This window comes from Struthio camelus, chromosome 4 (assembly GCF_040807025.1).
Source record: "Struthio camelus isolate bStrCam1 chromosome 4, bStrCam1.hap1, whole genome shotgun sequence".
Classification (NCBI taxonomy): Eukaryota; Metazoa; Chordata; class Aves; order Struthioniformes; family Struthionidae; genus Struthio; species Struthio camelus.
Window position 1 is genome coordinate 76,811,394 of NC_090945.1, and position 17,750 is coordinate 76,829,143.

Below are 17,750 nucleotides of genomic sequence, written 5' to 3' on the forward strand. Positions count from 1 at the left end.
ACATACATATTAAAAACACACATATATAGTTTATCCATAAAACTCCACGCATTTTTTTTTCCAACTCTCCATCCTGTGTACAATATATTTACAACAGCAATTCCTATTTCACAAATAAAACTTCCTCTACATAACGCACAAATCCTGACAGGAAGAACCACCAACTTACACCCAAATTTGTGCTAAAAGTCAAAGACTCACTTTTAACAAAAATATAAATTAAAAAAAATCTCACAAATATAAATAACAATTAGTAATTTAATAGATTACTGTATAACTATATTATCGTATAACAATATAACTAATCTAGATGTAAAAAAAAAACACTATTTGGGTATATGTACAGTTGCAACATAGTTAATTTATATAAAAGCAGAAAACACTGAATAACGCAGAAACAGCAGTTTCAGAAAGAATGATTCTACTATTTACACATTCAAAATAGGAGGGATATACATACATATTACCAATATATACCATATTACCAAAACATACACATGCATATGTCTGTGAACAAAGAAATCCGTATGCTTGACTTTTTTTCAAATATTGATAAATCCATGCTCTGAGGTATGGGTATTCATGTTGAAGTTTTATTACTTCATGAGATTAACTGTACAAAGGAGTCAGCAAAATGCTTTCCTCCAAATACTTTTAAGTCTAGAAAGTCCCCATAATATTAATCACTTGACTCACTTGACCTTAAAAATAAGACTACAATATTACAGAAGTCAAGAAAGACCAAAGTCAAAAAAGTATCAAAGAGAAAGGTAAGAAAACTTTACTCAAACGTTAGGCAGAAACAAATCTACTTTAAAATACATAATATTTGTTCAAATTAAATCAAGCAAAAAATTGTAAGCAGACTTCCAACTCCAAGAAGGCTGATGAAAGCCTAACATAATACTTAATAGCAACAACTGCTCCTTAATGGAAACTAAATTCAATTCTGGCATGATTTTACTCAGTCAATACTCTGTCAATATTAAAGACGTTGTAGCCAAAATCCTGGCTGTTGAATGCAATTAGTTTCTAGACTTAGCGGTTTACAAGAGGTCAGCTTTGGGAACAGGCAAGACGTTAGGTATCGATTCGAGCTTCAGGATGGTAGCTTTGGGGTATCAGCCTTCTCCTCCTCCCCTTCTGCCACCATGCAGAGGCCAAAGGCACAGTTTCTGCTGGAACACGCAGGCTCCAGCCCTGTCCTCTGCGGCAGGCTCCCAGCTAGGGCTGGGAACGTAATTCTAGCCCGAGAGGCTCAGGCTTCCTTCCTGTAGCAGAGAACAGGGGAGAACTGCAAAAGGCACAAAACTAAGAACTTCACTAAAAGAAGTGGATTAAAACCAATGATATACTTCATTTTACATTGGACTAAACACACTCTTCACTTTTGCTATAGCATACACCAGCCATCCTACACAGAGTTTCTGGATAAGAAGTTCTGAAATAAGTAATAACCCCTAGATTAACCAGAACTATTGGCACGGTTTATACTTTTATTCAAGGATTCTCTGATGCAGGCTGGAATCCAACTGAAGATACCCTTCAGGACATTTCACTGTAAAGATGTGTAGTCTCAGCATCAGCAGCAGGCAGGCAAGGAGCTGTTTGGTTCATCCACAATGGCTTCAATAGGCCATAGGGTGGGGAGGGAAAAAAAAATCTACCTCTCCAAACAGAAAACTAATAAAAAAAAATTACCATCATTCTGCAGGAGTCAAGTATCTAAACTGCAATGGTAAAGCTTCAGCAATAGAGTTCTTTGAAGCTAGGCACTTGTTCCCCCCTCTGCCTCTCCCATCTAAATCCTGCTTTTGCTCTAAGAATGATGAGACTTTTGATGCAGCAGATGGATGAATAGCTCCACCACCGCCCGTTCCTGGCTGCGTGTGCACGCATGCATGTGTCAGCAGCATATGGCAAGCTACTGATCGTTTCGCAAGCTACCCCAAATAAGTCAAGCGGCTCCTTCCCTACGGCAGGGCAGCACAGGCCCTCCTCCCAGCTCTGCACCTGCTCGTTCAACCCAGCGGACCCTCGTGACTACCTCGCCTCCAACCCCGCTGTCAGAATGGCACATCTGACTCCAGGCTCCTACAGACTGCTCGAAATACAGTAATAATTGGGACATTGACACATGAAACACCTAATCAAAATTGGTCTTAAAAGAGAGGAAAGCTAGGCCTAGATTTTTCTCTTTATGAGGACTTTGTTACTGATGGCGACGCATCCAAATGTAATAAATATTAACATGACTGACTTACATGGCCATTCTAGAATCGAAAAAACTACCAAGATTATTGATTTTAGTTCTACCTGCTGCCACCCATTGCACCAAGGATTTCTATTGCAGAAGTTCTGAACTTCCCTTCACCACTTCTCTTCACCTTTAGAATATACTTATACTGTGAATACACACACGGATAGTCACAAAAACATGTTTTATCAGATAAATTGTATAATTGTTTGTAGCAAACAATTCAAGCCATATGATTACAGAGAACTGAATTTAAAACTTTTCCTCTAAAGGTGGAACACAAATGCTCTAACAGACTCTGAGAGATGGCAACAGGAACTGGCATTGATTTCAGACATTCAGTGGTCCTACAAGAATTAAATGCATTCAAGCTGACAGCAACAGAAAATACAGAACGAATGAAAAAAATCTTAGTTACCATAGCTGGGAAAAACAAATCCTTGAATGAAAGAAAAGATACTTCACATTGTTCCCCCTCTCACCCCACAACTAACATTATGACTATGGATTACCATAACTTCTCTAGTGTGGATAGAGCGATTAGGGCCAATTTGCCCAAGCTTGCTGTTTCACTAACTGTACGTAGTCATGTCATTGCTTGCTAAATACATTTCCGTTAAAACACCGGATACAGAATTTTGTGTAAAGCGTAACCGTAATTAGTGATATTCTGAAGACTTCTATGACCACCTGTTTTGGCTTCTTGATGGTAAAACTATACCACTTATAACAACTATGTTACTAAATGCATTATACAACATGAACACACACGGAAACAACAAATCTCAAGTATTAGCAAAACAGAAGAAAGTACAAGGCTATTCTGAAAAAAAAAGTTGGTCATTCAGAGCAGGACCAAAAGCAATTCTACACAGAGCACAGAATTATCCAAACACTTTCTAGCTTTATTCCTCAAGTGTAGCTGAGTTGACATTGTATAATTAGAAGTCTCATTTTTCATCTGTTTACATATTAGGCAGGAACTCCCTAAGTAAGTCTTCTACTGTACTGTTTAAATAGTAATATAATGCCTTCAGGTATTATGATTCAATTCAAACCTTTCCTTTTCTTCCCTGAGCATGCAAATTATTCGATTACTAGCACATGCACACGTAGCTGTCTCTTGCTCCTTCATTCCATTACGAACACAAACTATAATTTCCTTTTTCTCCTCATTAAGATGCAATTTATCCTGGGTTGGCTGTGAAACTACTTGGTTTTTTACTTGCTCCTATGCTACATGTTTAAGGTCATGCAAGAGCTGGAGACCTATAAAAAAAATTGTAATAGATGGAAGACAGCACCCCATAAATTAGACAATACCACAACAAGGAGAGAGGTCTAGACACTAAGGCCATCCCAGACTCTGGAATTACAGGCAGAGAATGCTAGGATTCAATACATATATTTGAACGTCTTCTACCATGCAAATAGTTAGCAAGCTCTCTTTAAACACAAGGGCTGTTTTCTACAATTAGTTGTGTTTTCTTTTGGGCCAAAGCGAAACGACCTCAGGGAGAATGATGAACAAAAACAAGACCCAGCTTCATTGGTGGTTCCATCCTATGTGCATGCCAAAATGCACTGTATAACATGGTATGGTTGGTAAAATTCTTTAGGGAACCACACACAACAGCCAGCATAAGCTGGGTCTCCAAGCAGTCTATGTTTTACCCACTTTAACACATGGCATACTCATGAAACAGTGAGAATTAGAATTGACATGGGTACGGACAGCCGCAAAAAAAGAAAGATTACTAGAGAACATGACATGTCCAGGGGATATTAATAGAAGGAGGAATTTTTTAGATAAGCTACAGAGATCTAGCCCATGTCTCTGCCATTTTGTGTGAGACTGACTGATGCAGGCATCTTGGTCCTTTTCCCTCACCAATATAGAGGGCTAAGACTCATAATACTGAAGTTATGCAAAATTTCATTTTAAATCTACTTTAAAGACAATTGATGCTTGGTGTTTTGCACCATAAACGTAAAGATAGCATTCTTGATCCACCTTAAGTTTGTTTTGTCATATTTAACGCATGCCAGGGGTTAAGCGACGTATGTATAGAGACCAAAAAGTAGTGAGATCATATGATCTCAGTTACGCTGTATTAGCATTCTGACAGATCCATTCATTCAAAAGTACTAAAGTGTGTATTGCAGGAGCCTGAAATAAAAGTAAAATAAAATTTAAAAAGTGGAATCCTATGTGCCTAAAGCTCTTTTATTTATTTGCTTTGTAAACCATACTTCTATCACTTTGCAAACTTTGAATCAACTCAATAACGTTTTACAATATAGAAAGTGTCTAGACCTAAATTAACAGTAAGAAGACAAGAGCAGCGTTTCCAAACGACACGTCAAGAAAAAGACAAATGAAAAAAGTTTTTGCCCCTTTTAGAATTACCTGACAAACTTTGTTTTATTTCTTTTAAACAGAAGATAACTCATGCTGTTAATATGCTGAACAGATATGGACATTTTAAAGTACCAGTTACTGTAGATAACACTCACCTGTAAACAATTCTCTCCCTCTGCAAATCCTCCAGACCACAGCACAACTCTGCAGCATAGAAAATAGCCCTTTCTTCATCAAAACCAGGATTTCCCATGTTATATATGTGAAACTTCAAGTCTCCTCCATTCATTATGGTTAATACTAAACACAGGGCATCTTTTGTCTCATAGGTGTAGGATAAACTAACCTAAAAAGGAGGCAGGAGGAGGAGACTTTTTTCCACTCATATACCAAATACAACACAACACTTAAACCGCAATACAATTGACAGTTCTTTTTCCAATACAGTAATATATGAACTTTCTTAAAAAGCCAATGGAGAGTCACTACTGTCCACTGAGGTTCATGCTCTGAACAACCTGCCCTCTTCATCTTCCCGAGGTAAGGTACTTGAAGACTCCATCCATACAATGGATTTATTGATGATGCCTCAGCTGCCTGTTATATTATTCTTTATAAAGATAACTTGCACATGTACCTTATTTTATTAATACCTCAGCAATTGCCCATTTTCAAAGCACCTTTCTGAGGCTCTTCAAGAGTCAGTCATATAAAATCAAATGCCTAATTTCTATTCCTTTTTTTTTGCTTCAAATTATTGCATATTCCCTGGCTTTCATACTTGTCAACAGTAAGACGGACTTAGTACGGCTCTTTACAGTCTTTCCTCTCACTGTATTCAGAATGACATTGATGGGACAGAAAGAACAAAAATTTTCTTCAGTTTTATATAAATGTTTGGAAAGCACATGAAGTTTTAAAGTTGAATTGTGAATCTAAAGGAAAATAATTTTACAACAATATAGTAAACTGCAAAATGTATTATGTTGTCTAAGCTACAAAATCAAATTTAATGGAAAAAAAAAAAAAGGCTATGCTATTGAATATCTAGCAAGATCTTAAAGTTACCTTAACCACCTAGCTAACTTGTATTGAAAGCAATGGGATTTAAACATTTACTTAGCTTCCATTTCCTAAATGGAAACTAAACTAGCAGTTTTTGGTTTTTTTTGACTCAGTAAAAATATTTTTAAATGCAGCACAAGCACACAAAGGCATAACTCATTAATAACACAAAACCTTTCCTTCAGAAGAAGCATAAATGGAATAATAAATAAATAAATATACAAATCAGCTACTTATATCAAGGCTTCACATATGATGGTTTAAACCAGTTAGGTTTTACACCCATCTACGCAGCTATTAATGACTTCAGTTCTGCCACATCCATGAATAACTACCTTATCCACTTCCAACCCAGTATTACTACAGCTCTTAGATCTAGATCTTCTCTGTTGCATTGAGACACTACTGGATGGCTAAGGAAAAGACTTATGCTCACCATTATAAAATGATTTTGAGTTAAAATTTGTTGCATTATTAATACTTATATACGTTGAAAGAATTACTCATAAATGGAAGTTTCATTCTGCATATCTCAAATCTCTCTAGAGCTAGTAATTTCTGGAGAGCAACTTACGCCTGTGAGCCTTGCGAATAAAGAACATTAGCATACTTGTACAAAATCATTATTTATACCTGTTTAATGACTTCATGCATCTGGCTAGCATGTTTTTTCATTTTTCTTTTTAGCTCACAGCATTCTGAAGTTTTTTTTTTTGTTTTTAATACAGAAAGCTTAATGGAAAAAAAAATTTTTTTAATTAACCTCCAATTCCCTCCAAATCAGGTACTTTAAAGTCAGCTCTGAACAGTAACAGAAAATGTATCAGTCAATGAATTTAAAAACAAAGTAAAGTTCATTTACATCACAATAATTCAGTGAAGGAGATAGACATTACCTGGGGAAAAGTTTACGTGGTATACACGGTCTTTGATCCGTCTAAGCTATTAGATTTGCTGCTTAGCAATTACAGTTAATAATAGACCATAAAATATATGATAGCATTAGACAAGAGCGTTAAGACTAAAATTTTAATTCTGTGGAATTTCTATTGAGAAGTTATGGTAATTGTTTCATATCCAATATACCTCTTTCAGCTTTAGTTCACAGCAAAGCAGTATAACTAACCTAAATTGAAACAGTAGTCACTTTCATGTTTATCTTGAAATGCATAAGCACTACAGCAATGAATGCTATCAAAATACCTAAAGAGATAAAAGATTTAATATTAAAAAAAGGCACAGAAACACAGGAAACATAACTTCTAATGGCAATTAAATAGCAGACCTCCCATGAAGTCAGCCCTTTGGAAGTGCATTTATGAATGACTTCCAAAGATGAAGTTACAAACCAGTGTTTACCATAAGAAAATAAGCATATAGGAGTGGAGTAGGAGGTAAGAGGGGAAAACAGAGCAAGGGATTGGAAGAAGAGATAAAGAAGAGAAACAGAAGAGGTTAAAAAAAAAAAAAAAAGATGGAACAAGGTATATGGAATATCTTCTTTATTAACCCTAAGCAACCATACTTAATCACAGGCTGCAGCAGAAACAGAAATTAAGTTATTATTCACGTCTGAGTACTATATCCGCCTTTAAACACAGGACAGATTTAGGGGCATCTGCATCCTGAAACGGAACCTAACGTTTTGGTTATAAGTGAGAAAAAGCTGCCAGGCTAGAACCAATTCAATACTGGATGTAAAAACCTTCTGCACAGAGCTACTTCACACACAAGATGTACTAGTCTTTATATCAATCATTCCTCTTTGCAGTCACATGCTCTTTAAATCAATTGCAAAACGTCTTGCGCCCATGAGCTTCTGGAAGAGACCGAAATGAAACAAACAGTGGGAGACAAACTTCTGTGAACAAGAGCAGAAGAAGATACTTACTACAAACCTACTATTCACTTTTTCTAGAATTCTTTTTTCGTTTAGAGCCATTGATTCTCCTTTCCTCTTCTTTATTCTCTTTTTTTCTAGTTTTTTACAAGCATACATTTTTCCTGTTGCCCGCACTTGACAGGCACACACCTAGAAAAGGGAAGGCATGTCAGAGGCACCAGTCTTTTTTTTCTCTCATTTTTTTCAAACTCCTGAACGATCTCAGAAAATGAGTCTAGAAGACTTAATACACAGCATTCACCCATGAAACAATTTAAGAGGGCCACAAAAGCTGTAACAGAAATGGAAAAGATGGTTACACAGGAGCAAACCTATTTTTGTTAGGGGTGAATGCTTTAGTAAAACTGTGTATCTTGTACTGGTGAAACATCTGCATTGTATATGTCTGGACAAACAGGACAGAGGACAAACATCCACACCATAATCAAGTGGGAGAAAGATAATGACATTTTAGTAACCCTTCTTCTCCTTCAATACTGGCATGCAAGCAAAACATTTGGTTTGTTTCTTTAAGTAGTGAATTATTAACACAATGAAACCTGAAGATTTTCATATCAAGTTCATGTATGTTACATACTAAGTAGAAACAAAACTACGTTCTCATTGCCAAATAAAAAAATATCTCAGCAGAATGCTATGTAACTATTGTTGTAGTCAGTGAAAGCTTCTCCATCTCTCTGCATGACCTCCAGTATAGAGACTAGCACATTAAAAGATAACGGTTTGGACTGATGACAGTTTGGCAGTCGATACGTCAGAAGTAGATTGTTAACGGAACCAAAAGATAAAATCATTTTTTCCTCTGCATTAAACTTTAATGATTGCCTCATAGAAAGATGCCTCAGTACTCACCTCTCCAAATCCACCTTTGCCTAGTACTCGGTAATGCCTAAATGTGTGTTTGGTTACTGGTTGCCTGATTAACAGAAAGAAACAATCACTGTAACAGGAATTACAAAAGTCTGTAATTCCCTCCCGCCCCAAGGTCAGTCTTCATTTTCTCCTTCCCGTTCTGAAAAACATCTGAACAAAATGTTGCCTTGACCTCATGAAGACAGCGTTATATAACAAGTTGAACGTCAAAGGAAAGGGGCACCCTTACTAGAAACACCGGTTCCCTCATGTGGTCATCAAACATTCACAATAACAGGAAAATAAGAATAAAAATAAAAATAAAAATAAAAGAAAAGAAGAACAGATCAATTAGGCCTTATGCTGTTTAGGATGAGAACAAGTAAGGCTCAAAATGATGGTCAGCTTATCACCTCCAGCTGGCTCCCTCAGCTGCACTAGGCTGATACTTAGGCTGCTTTTCAATCAGATCCTGCTTACAGTGCCATATTGGAAAGGTAAACAATTTCCAATTTCCCTTTACAAAGAGTTGTGGTGTACAACAGCAGTTCAGGGCTGATTTGACAAACCGTTCAGGTATTGATGTAGTAGCAGAGGAACAGACAGTCGGAGGCAGTAAACTTGCCAGCCATTCTATGCTAAAGTATTCCTAAACCCGCATGAGAGCAGGGCTATTTCATGGTGGTGAGGTTTGTTTCTTTAACGAGCGATCAGTGTTAATGCAGTCCAGTTTTCAGGGAAGCAAATGGAACTTACTACGTTCATTTGGTAGAGAATTTGGTTTAACTGAGTTATGTCCCTAGTTCTCTTCCTGAGATAGAAATCTTGGTGAACTGGAGCTGAACTGGACCTCTCTACCACCCTGAAAAATGCATTAGTTACCCAGTCACATGATGGGTTTTAAAACCATATTAATTTGCTCACTAGTCACAAATTAGACCACGTCTGAAACCAAATGCTGATAGAAATTCCAAGGGCTGGTATCCCACTACACACTTTACAGCCAAACATATATGGATACGATAATAAGTTTGTATTCATCTAAAATAAATTCACCACTTAAGAGGCGCCTGCACAGATACTTCAGCCAGGGTATCGGCTCTAACTGTTCCATCAATATCATCCTTTACATCTTGTCTTTCAGATCATAATTTCTCAGACAGGTAGTGTCATTCATTAGGGCTCTACGGTGTTTAGAGCGTAACAGGCAGAGTTGGCCACAAAACAAAATATAAACATCATAAACGAACTTACTTTTCCAGCCATTTCCACTGTAAAAAACGGGAAAAATACACACTATCTTGGTAAGCTTCAAAAGGTCCTCTGCTTAAATATTCATGGACAACTCTAAGGATGGGAAAATAAAAATCAGTCCATTTTATATTGACAAACTGATGAAGCAGGAGATGCTATCAGTTTTTTAAAACCATACACATCAGTGAAGCTGTAGGCAGAAGAACATTGTCACTGACTGTGCTCTCCTGTGGTTTTAACCTATGCATCTCACAAAGCGAGCGGCTAACCGTCACACAGAACCATTCCTGTCAAAACACTAGTGAATGACAAGCTACTCCTACTTACTACAGTAACTAGACGTTTGATGTATATGTTCTCGTTAACTATGTTTAAGCCCATCTAAACAGTATTATCAGGTGAAGGTACTTCCGATATAATAATGCCAGTATTTATGCATAAGGAAGAAATTCTCCCCTCACCCCACCACCCAGCTCTACCATAAGAGGGCAGGGCATAAAGTGCAGAGAAACACAAACATTTCAGAACAGCTTATCACGGTTACTCATGTAAGACCACAATTCTGCTGTCAAAAGGCTGGTCCTAGCACTTTTTCAGATAGTCCTTTAAGAATTTTGGGTATACCAGAATGATAGTATTGGAAGAAAACCGGGGGGGGGGGGGGGGGTGAATGCTAAGTTTAAGTTCTTTTACTTGGCTTCCATATTCCATCCATGTACAATTTCTTCTCAGATTTTTTTTTTAAGCTTATCCAGAGGCAGCAACGTATAAAAATTTTGCTGCAACCTCTAACGTCTGCTCACTTAGAAGCACTGTTTCACAATTCAGTGGCTAACGTCCCACCTACTCCCAAAAGCGTGCTGTCTCATTGTCAACCTACTGAGGCACCCAAACTAGCTCAGTAAAAGGCAACACACTAGTGTTTTATAAGGACTTACCTTAGTAATTGCTTCATCAGTAAAACACAGGCTCTCTAAGGTTACTTTAGAACTGCCAAAAAGCCTTTTTAGCAAAACGAGAGCTCTCAAGACATATGACAATTAATGAACGCGTTTAAAAGCAAAGTTATCAGAAAGACAGTCCGGCAGAGCTGATTAATTTCAATTTGTAGCGCTGACCCGTGTAGCTAGAACACAAGTATTTTATGGTTCAGAGCAAAGTTTTTAAAAGCAAAAAAAAAAAACTGTCTGAAATAGGCTGAAGTACGTTAATCACTGTTTAAAAAAAGTATTTAAAACAAAATTTTCCTTAAAGATTAATATTAAACAGGAGGCATTAGAAGAGTCAATTCCCAAATCCTTTTCAGCATAACAAAGATACAAAATAGTATACGTACTCAGACTCTAAATATTTTGTTGGCTATTAATTAAAAAGAAAAATTAACCTGCCTCAGCTTCACTGCTGAGAATGCAGGGCTAGAAAGTCGCAGGTAAAGTACCACGTCCCCTCTTCGAAGCAGACAGAAGAGAGTCAAAAAGACTGATACCTCATTTAGAAAGAGAGCCTCTCAGTAGCTATGCAATGCAATGCAACTATGACCCCGCAAGTATGACCTCAGAAAGATATTTACAGGAAAGGATCTACCAGTTACCCTACATTCTTTGAAGGAAGGTAAAGGAATTTTTGTTCTAGAATTTGAAATTTCAATACTAAACGACACCTCCAAACCTGAATGCCATGTATCTTTGTCCTTCCCCTTAAGCTAAAAACCAAGGTGAAAAAGAAATTGGGGAAACATCAGACTGTATCCAGACATTTACTGGACAGAGGAAAGAGGATGACCTACAAGACAGAATATCCACTCGAGACAAGTTTTACTAGCTGTTCTCACATATCCCTTTCAATCTTCCAGTCTCAAGTATACCTATTTTCTGTTGCCAGGGTGATGACCCAAGCACTGACAAAACATGTTGCAAGCCTTCAGACAAACGTGATCAAGCATGCCTTGAAGAACCAGTAATATTAGAAACATAAATGCTCTAGAAGGTCTTGGGACATTGGCAAATATGTACTGTCCCTCCAAGAAAAGCCTTCCTTGCAGCAGGTGTGTGAAATATCACCACATGACTTCAGAACAAAACCAAGCGTGCTATCTGCAGTCTGTGTTAACTATTTCAATCAATCCTTTAATCAGCTATCCCAACAGAATATAACTGCTAGGCTGAGTGCAATACATTTTCAAGAACCATGAAGTGTACAACATTGTTCACAAATCTTTCAAGCCTGCATTTATAACTTCATATTTTCCAAGTACCTTCAACAGGGAAGAGCACTCACTACCAAAAGGTAAAAATATATTAAAGAGAAATACTATTCTAAATTATAATAGATAAAGAGATAAACCATTTGCAGACAATAGCATGATTTTATGCAATAAATAAGACAGGCTTTAATGATCTCAGCATTAAAGGGAAAAAAAAAAACTCTTCAGAAGTCAGGTATTTAAACCGTGTCTGAAAGAAACCTAGTCCTGTTCCTAATTTCCAAACTCTTGGGTCTTACCCATGTCAGAGACCAAGTACTGTGTGCAGCATGTAGTAACTTCACCTTTCACTGTCTCGGACAGACATGAAGTTCTCTCGCAATACTTAAACTTAGCATTATGCATTCTTAACTTACCTGGTACAGTCCATAAAAAGATCTTTAGATGGGTTCTTTTCCAGTCTTGCTTTACATTCATTTACTGTCTCCTGAGGTATTTCTGGCAAGTGTGCTGCAGACTTTACATAATGCAAGAAAATGCAACAATAAAGGCAATTTTGCAACTTGAAAGAATCAGAAGTTCTGTATTTAAAGTAAAATAAAAACTTCTAATACAGGAAAAGGAAAAGAATGGTCTTGACAAGAGAGAACACCAGAAAAGTCAAAACTGGGCAAAATTTATATTTGTTCCCTATTACAAAGAACTGCAATAACTTTCAATGCATTTCTACTGCAATACCCTAGGAAATACATTTGGTAATAATTCTACTTCTTCTTTCAATAGGCCTGCCACCACAAAAGCAAGTATCTATCTGGTTTGGCAGGAAGGGAAAGGTGGGAGGGAAAAAATATGCAGTTTGGGAAACTATTTCAAACCAGTTCAAAGAAATCTGTTTTTCAGCAAAATTGCATTTTACCTTTGGCAATCTCAAAGAAAGTATCAGAGGAGATGCGACTAACTTGAGTCTATCCACTTTTATGGCATCTAGAAGACGTTCATTTGAGGTAAAACCTTCTGAACTATCATTTGACTTTGTGAAAAGCTGTAGCAACTCTATAAATGTATAGGTAACTGATCAGGGCCACACAGGAGTAAACAAGAAAAAAATCCATCTGACTTTCAGAAACTCCTCATTCTCATGTCCCCAGACTGTAAAACTCTGAGTTCCTTTGTTAACAAGTCTTCTTTAGATGCAAAATGATGAATATATCTTCACTTGAGACAAGTATTAAAAAAAAAAAAAAAGCAGGAGAATAAGTTATGATGGTACTAGTTTTAAACAAGAGAGAGCAACCAAGGTTTCTGCTCAAGCTGATACACAGTTTCACAGTTTTAGAAGGTAGTATAATGTTTCAGAAAGTCAAAAATGGGACCAGTAAAGTTTGGAACTCAATTTATTAAAAGCGATGCAGCCACTCATTCTTTAGGTTTCTAACTTATCTAACGTTTACACTAAATTTGACAGAATACTTTGCAATGTAATATTTACCCCGTTAGTGAAGTAGGTCTCTAAAACTTTCAGGCCACAGTCTATACGCTTTTCATCTGAAGATACCTCATACTCTGCCTAGTGGAATGGAATTGAAAATTAAATTACATTCAGAGTTATTTAGTACTGCACTCTTTAACGTGATGCTAGGCAAATTTTAACCACAAATACCAGGATGCTCCTAATAGGAAACTGAATGTTCTCACTGTTTTAAATCTATTTAAAGAATTTTAGGCTACATAATTCTTTAGCCTAAGAATTAGGGGGGGGAGGGGAAACACACATGGAATTTAACTTTTAAAAAATGCATTGAAACCAGTAGTTTGACTAGTTTCAGTTACAGAAGCTACATCTTAGAGGTTAAAGTAGAGATAAAATTACAGTGAAACAATGTATATGTAGTGTTGTAGTGCAGAGTGATCCAGATGTTTTTCTTTACTATAGTCTTGGTAAATCTGGTATAAGACTATGAAGTAAAGAAAAAGCTGATTACTGTATTCTTATTCTTTAATTATTTATTGTTACTTCCTACAAGGCCGTGTTGACTGAAAATAAATGAAATCTCAAATAAACCCGACTTCATTCCTTGATAAAAGGAAACTGAGTAGTTACAAAATTTTACGATGTTTTTCGCTTCGTAATATATGACATTGCAATATAAAGACAGACCACTGTGCAATAAGGTATATTATGCTGATTAAGAACAGGCAGCTTGATAGATCTTGATAGCTACTTTAAAAAAAAAAGAAAACACGCAGACAAACTGGTATTAAAAAACTCCAAGGACTGGTTACTATTAATAATTTCAAGGAATACTTTTGAAGCACTTATCAAAAATTATGACTTTCAAAGGTAACACAGAACCTGGTAGAATGATGAACTAGAAAAGAACAAATCTCAAACAGTATCTCAGTCTGTATTAGTTCGGTAAGCTGGGCCAATTCAATTAAAACGACTTCATTTCATATCTCAAAATGTACATGCATGCATCTAGGAACAAAGAATATATGGCAGACCGCCAGAACGGAGGACTATACTATACAAAACAACATTTTGGCATCTTGGGACAATAATCATTAAGAATCTCAATGGAAGTCCACGCGACTGATCTAATCAGCAGAAGAGAAGTTATGTAAAGAAAACTATACAACTAAAAATGACTCTTCAAGAACAAAATAAACACCCAAGACTGGAAATACAGAATCCCTAAACTTCATTTCTATGATCAGTTAACCAACCCACACTAAATCATCCACACCTCCACCTGCTGAAACATTATGGTGTCAACCACTTGAAAACAGCACTCAAACCCATCAACAATTTGAAGCTATTGGTTTTGCTGCTTTACTTCCAGAGCAATCAGTCCAATGGTAAGGAATTCTTCTGCACCTATCACGCAGCCTCAGCAGGTCGGAATAGTTAATCAACCACAGCAATGCCCTTACCATCTTTAACATTTTCAATTATGTCAAAGCAGTCACTAACTTTGAACAGTTAAGCATTCTGTTTTAAGCAGATATTGCAATTTAAAAGGAAGTTTAAGAGACAGTCTTGTCAACTAATTTCTATTACTCACAAAGTTTCACAAAGAGAAGTTTGAGTTGCCACCCATTCTTTTTCATGCTTAAGTAACCTTCTCCCCAGCTACTGAAATGAGTCACTAGATGATCAGATTAATTTAACTCTCTAATTTCTGTCCCTTATATTCAATTATTTCACAACTCTTCCTCCTGTAAAGCCACAAGTTGACTACAGACTGCAAGGCCATACCTTCTCAAGCATTAAAGCTTATCAGTCTTAGTACTCAAAACATGAAGACAATGTAAGATTAGACTGTCTTGTATTTGTCATTTTGGCCTTCTGAAATAATCATCCTTCACATGGGTGAACCGGAAAACTCTATAAATTAAGATGCCAGGCCCCTTAAGACTCCCTACAGTCATTTTATGCCAGAAAGTTTATTCGCAAAAAAATTTTAAGTCTAAAATTAATTTTTAAAAAATCTGACACAAATAACCAAAAATAAAAAGCCCATGGCCTTCCCCTTCGCATTAACACCATGAAGGGCCCCTCACAAAAAAAACAACCTTAAACAAGTTTGCTGAAGAGAAAAAGAAAAGAGAAGCAGGCTAACTCAGGAACCATGTGTAAGGAAGGGCATTATAGGCATTATATCTCACTTCCTTGATCAAGAGAGCATGCTAGCTTTCAGATTGTGAGAGGCACAGATTAAAGGTTATCTCAGCTCTTAAGAGACTTCTTATTTCTGTGATTTCCAAGTGATTCTTCAACACTGTTCTCTAAATGGAAGATTAAAAAAAGAGTAAATTGAGAAATTGTCCCGTAGATCACAACTATGAAAAAATGTTTTATTTATGCTAGTGTTGCAATCCACATAACATCATAGGCTGCATATTTCAAAGCAAGTCAAAGTATTCAGTTAGTGTAAAACACAGTTATTTTATCTGAAAAGGGTCATCTGCACAGCAAAAAGAGCCATGCCTTACAGTTACACCTAACATTTTTCTCCTTTGTGCTAAGATTCTACTTTTCCTTATCTAAGCTTTTAAGGATTAAAAACGTGTACAAAAGTTGTGACCATTAAGAGTGCATCCAGATTTGTCAGCAGTCTCCCCATTGCACGTTGCTCATCAAAGCCTCGGGTGTACATTCAACTCAAGATATTTAGCTCTCCTGTTTGGATTTCCATTAAATCCATTCTGTGTCTCCAGTTGGCCTCTTGGTGAGCTCCCGAGAGTCAAAAAGTACATCTTGGGTGAAAGGCACCTGGAGAGTAGGCCTAACTGCACAAAGATGCATCAACCATGGAAAAAATAAAAATAAAAGAGTGTTCACTAATGTTAAGAGTCTTTCTCATTCTATGTGGTGATGAATCTCTGAAGATAAGACACTGATTCCAACAGAATAAAAATGTCCTTCTTGATTCCAGAGATGAAAAGCTACCAAAAAGAAAAACACACACAAACAAAAGGCACCTCTGGGGTTTATTTCACACTGAAAACTCCTTTTCACCTGATCAAATGTCTCAGTTTATGCTCCTGCAGAGGGAAGGGAGACATGGCGAGGTAGAAGGGCAGCACAATAATCCAGTCTACATCCTTACATCCTGCACCTTTCAGAGCGATCTTTTCTGAAGCTTTATTTTGGGACGCATGTAAGCAGAAGTACTACCCTACTTAATTTGTTCCCTTCTTATAAATAGAACAAAAATGGGCAGGATAAGGAAAAATGTTCTCTTGGCAGCAATCTCAGCTTAAAACTACACCTCCGTGCTCTTTGATCAACTATGAGGGAAAAAGATAAAGCTCTGAGCTATCATTCTCTCAAGTGAGAGCAAAACGTCACCAGGCTGTCTCATCTGCCCTCCTCTTCTTACTGCTTTCCCCCTCTCTGTGAGGACTTTGCTTTGGGATTTTGACAAAATACAGCTGTGGGCATGCTTCTTCCCTCCTCTCTGTCTCTCTCTTAAGCGTGAGATACCAAGATGTAAACGCATCAAGACACACGCTTCCTTTCCCCTCGTTCTCTGGAATTTGGTTTCTCCAGGAGTTTCTTTAAGTTTCCATCTCTATTGCATTTTTTTAGTTAGCAGATTCTGTCTAGCCTAAGGCTTCCTTGCAAGTTGCAACATTTTCAAGTCTGTGCTCACATCGTAAGTAATACTCATTGCATACACATCTTGTTAGGCTCAAAGTCAAACACAGCATGGTCTTTCCAAAATTCTTTCTCTCATTCCCATCATGACCATTTTTGTAGTTCTGACCACATCAAGATGACAGAGATTTTACAGTAAATACATTTCCTTTAATTAACAGAGTCAGAGTTTGTTGACACTCATCAAAACTTGCAGCTTAACAGTTGGCCAAGAGTCAATTTCATTATATTTCCATGTAAATTTTCATGCACAAATATGTTTAGAAAAAATTAACATGTTATAAACTTCAGAAGAAACTGTTCCCTAAAACTATTGCCTGCTGGTATCAATCCCTGATTTATCACTGCTTACCACTGCATCCAGGAATTCAATGCACCTTTTCAACTCCGGTCTGGAATCACAGAACTGCCTGAAGAGAAGTCTTCCTATAGGCTGTTTGTCACAAAGCTGATTATAGTCTTTTCCTGAGCAAGAGACGAGAAGAAATAAATATCTTTAATAAAAGGCAGCGTGTTCCTTACTCCCATTTGAGAACGGGTCAGAAAACATCAAGATTTCATGGTAACATATTTAATAACGACATCAAAAATGGATGCAGTGATCACAAAGAATATTGAAAGACTTCCTTCTAGTCTCTTACAGCCTATCACATTTATTAAGAAAAAAATATCTAAATTAAGTTCCATGTG

General features: G+C 36.9%; 1 protein-coding gene across 2 annotated transcripts in view; it reads right to left on the reverse strand.

Annotated features, from left to right (window-relative positions):
- Nucleotides 1-17,750, reverse strand: part of GRK4 (G protein-coupled receptor kinase 4) — a 38,037-nt gene that overhangs the window by 8,831 nt on the left and 11,456 nt on the right. For both annotated transcript variants that reach the window (XR_011141117.1, XM_068943515.1), the window contains exons 3-9: nt 17,413-17,525; nt 13,386-13,463; nt 12,313-12,413; nt 9,694-9,786; nt 8,440-8,503; nt 7,576-7,716; nt 4,775-4,965 (exon numbers count right to left, since the gene is read on the reverse strand). Coding sequence is in view for 1 of the 2 variants with exons in the window: in XM_068943515.1 (XP_068799616.1) it covers nt 4,775-4,965; nt 7,576-7,716; nt 8,440-8,503; nt 9,694-9,786; nt 12,313-12,413; nt 13,386-13,463; nt 17,413-17,525 (781 nt within the window). In the remaining variant the exon portion in view is untranslated. The remainder of the gene's footprint in view (nt 1-4,774; nt 4,966-7,575; nt 7,717-8,439; nt 8,504-9,693; nt 9,787-12,312; nt 12,414-13,385; nt 13,464-17,412; nt 17,526-17,750) is intronic.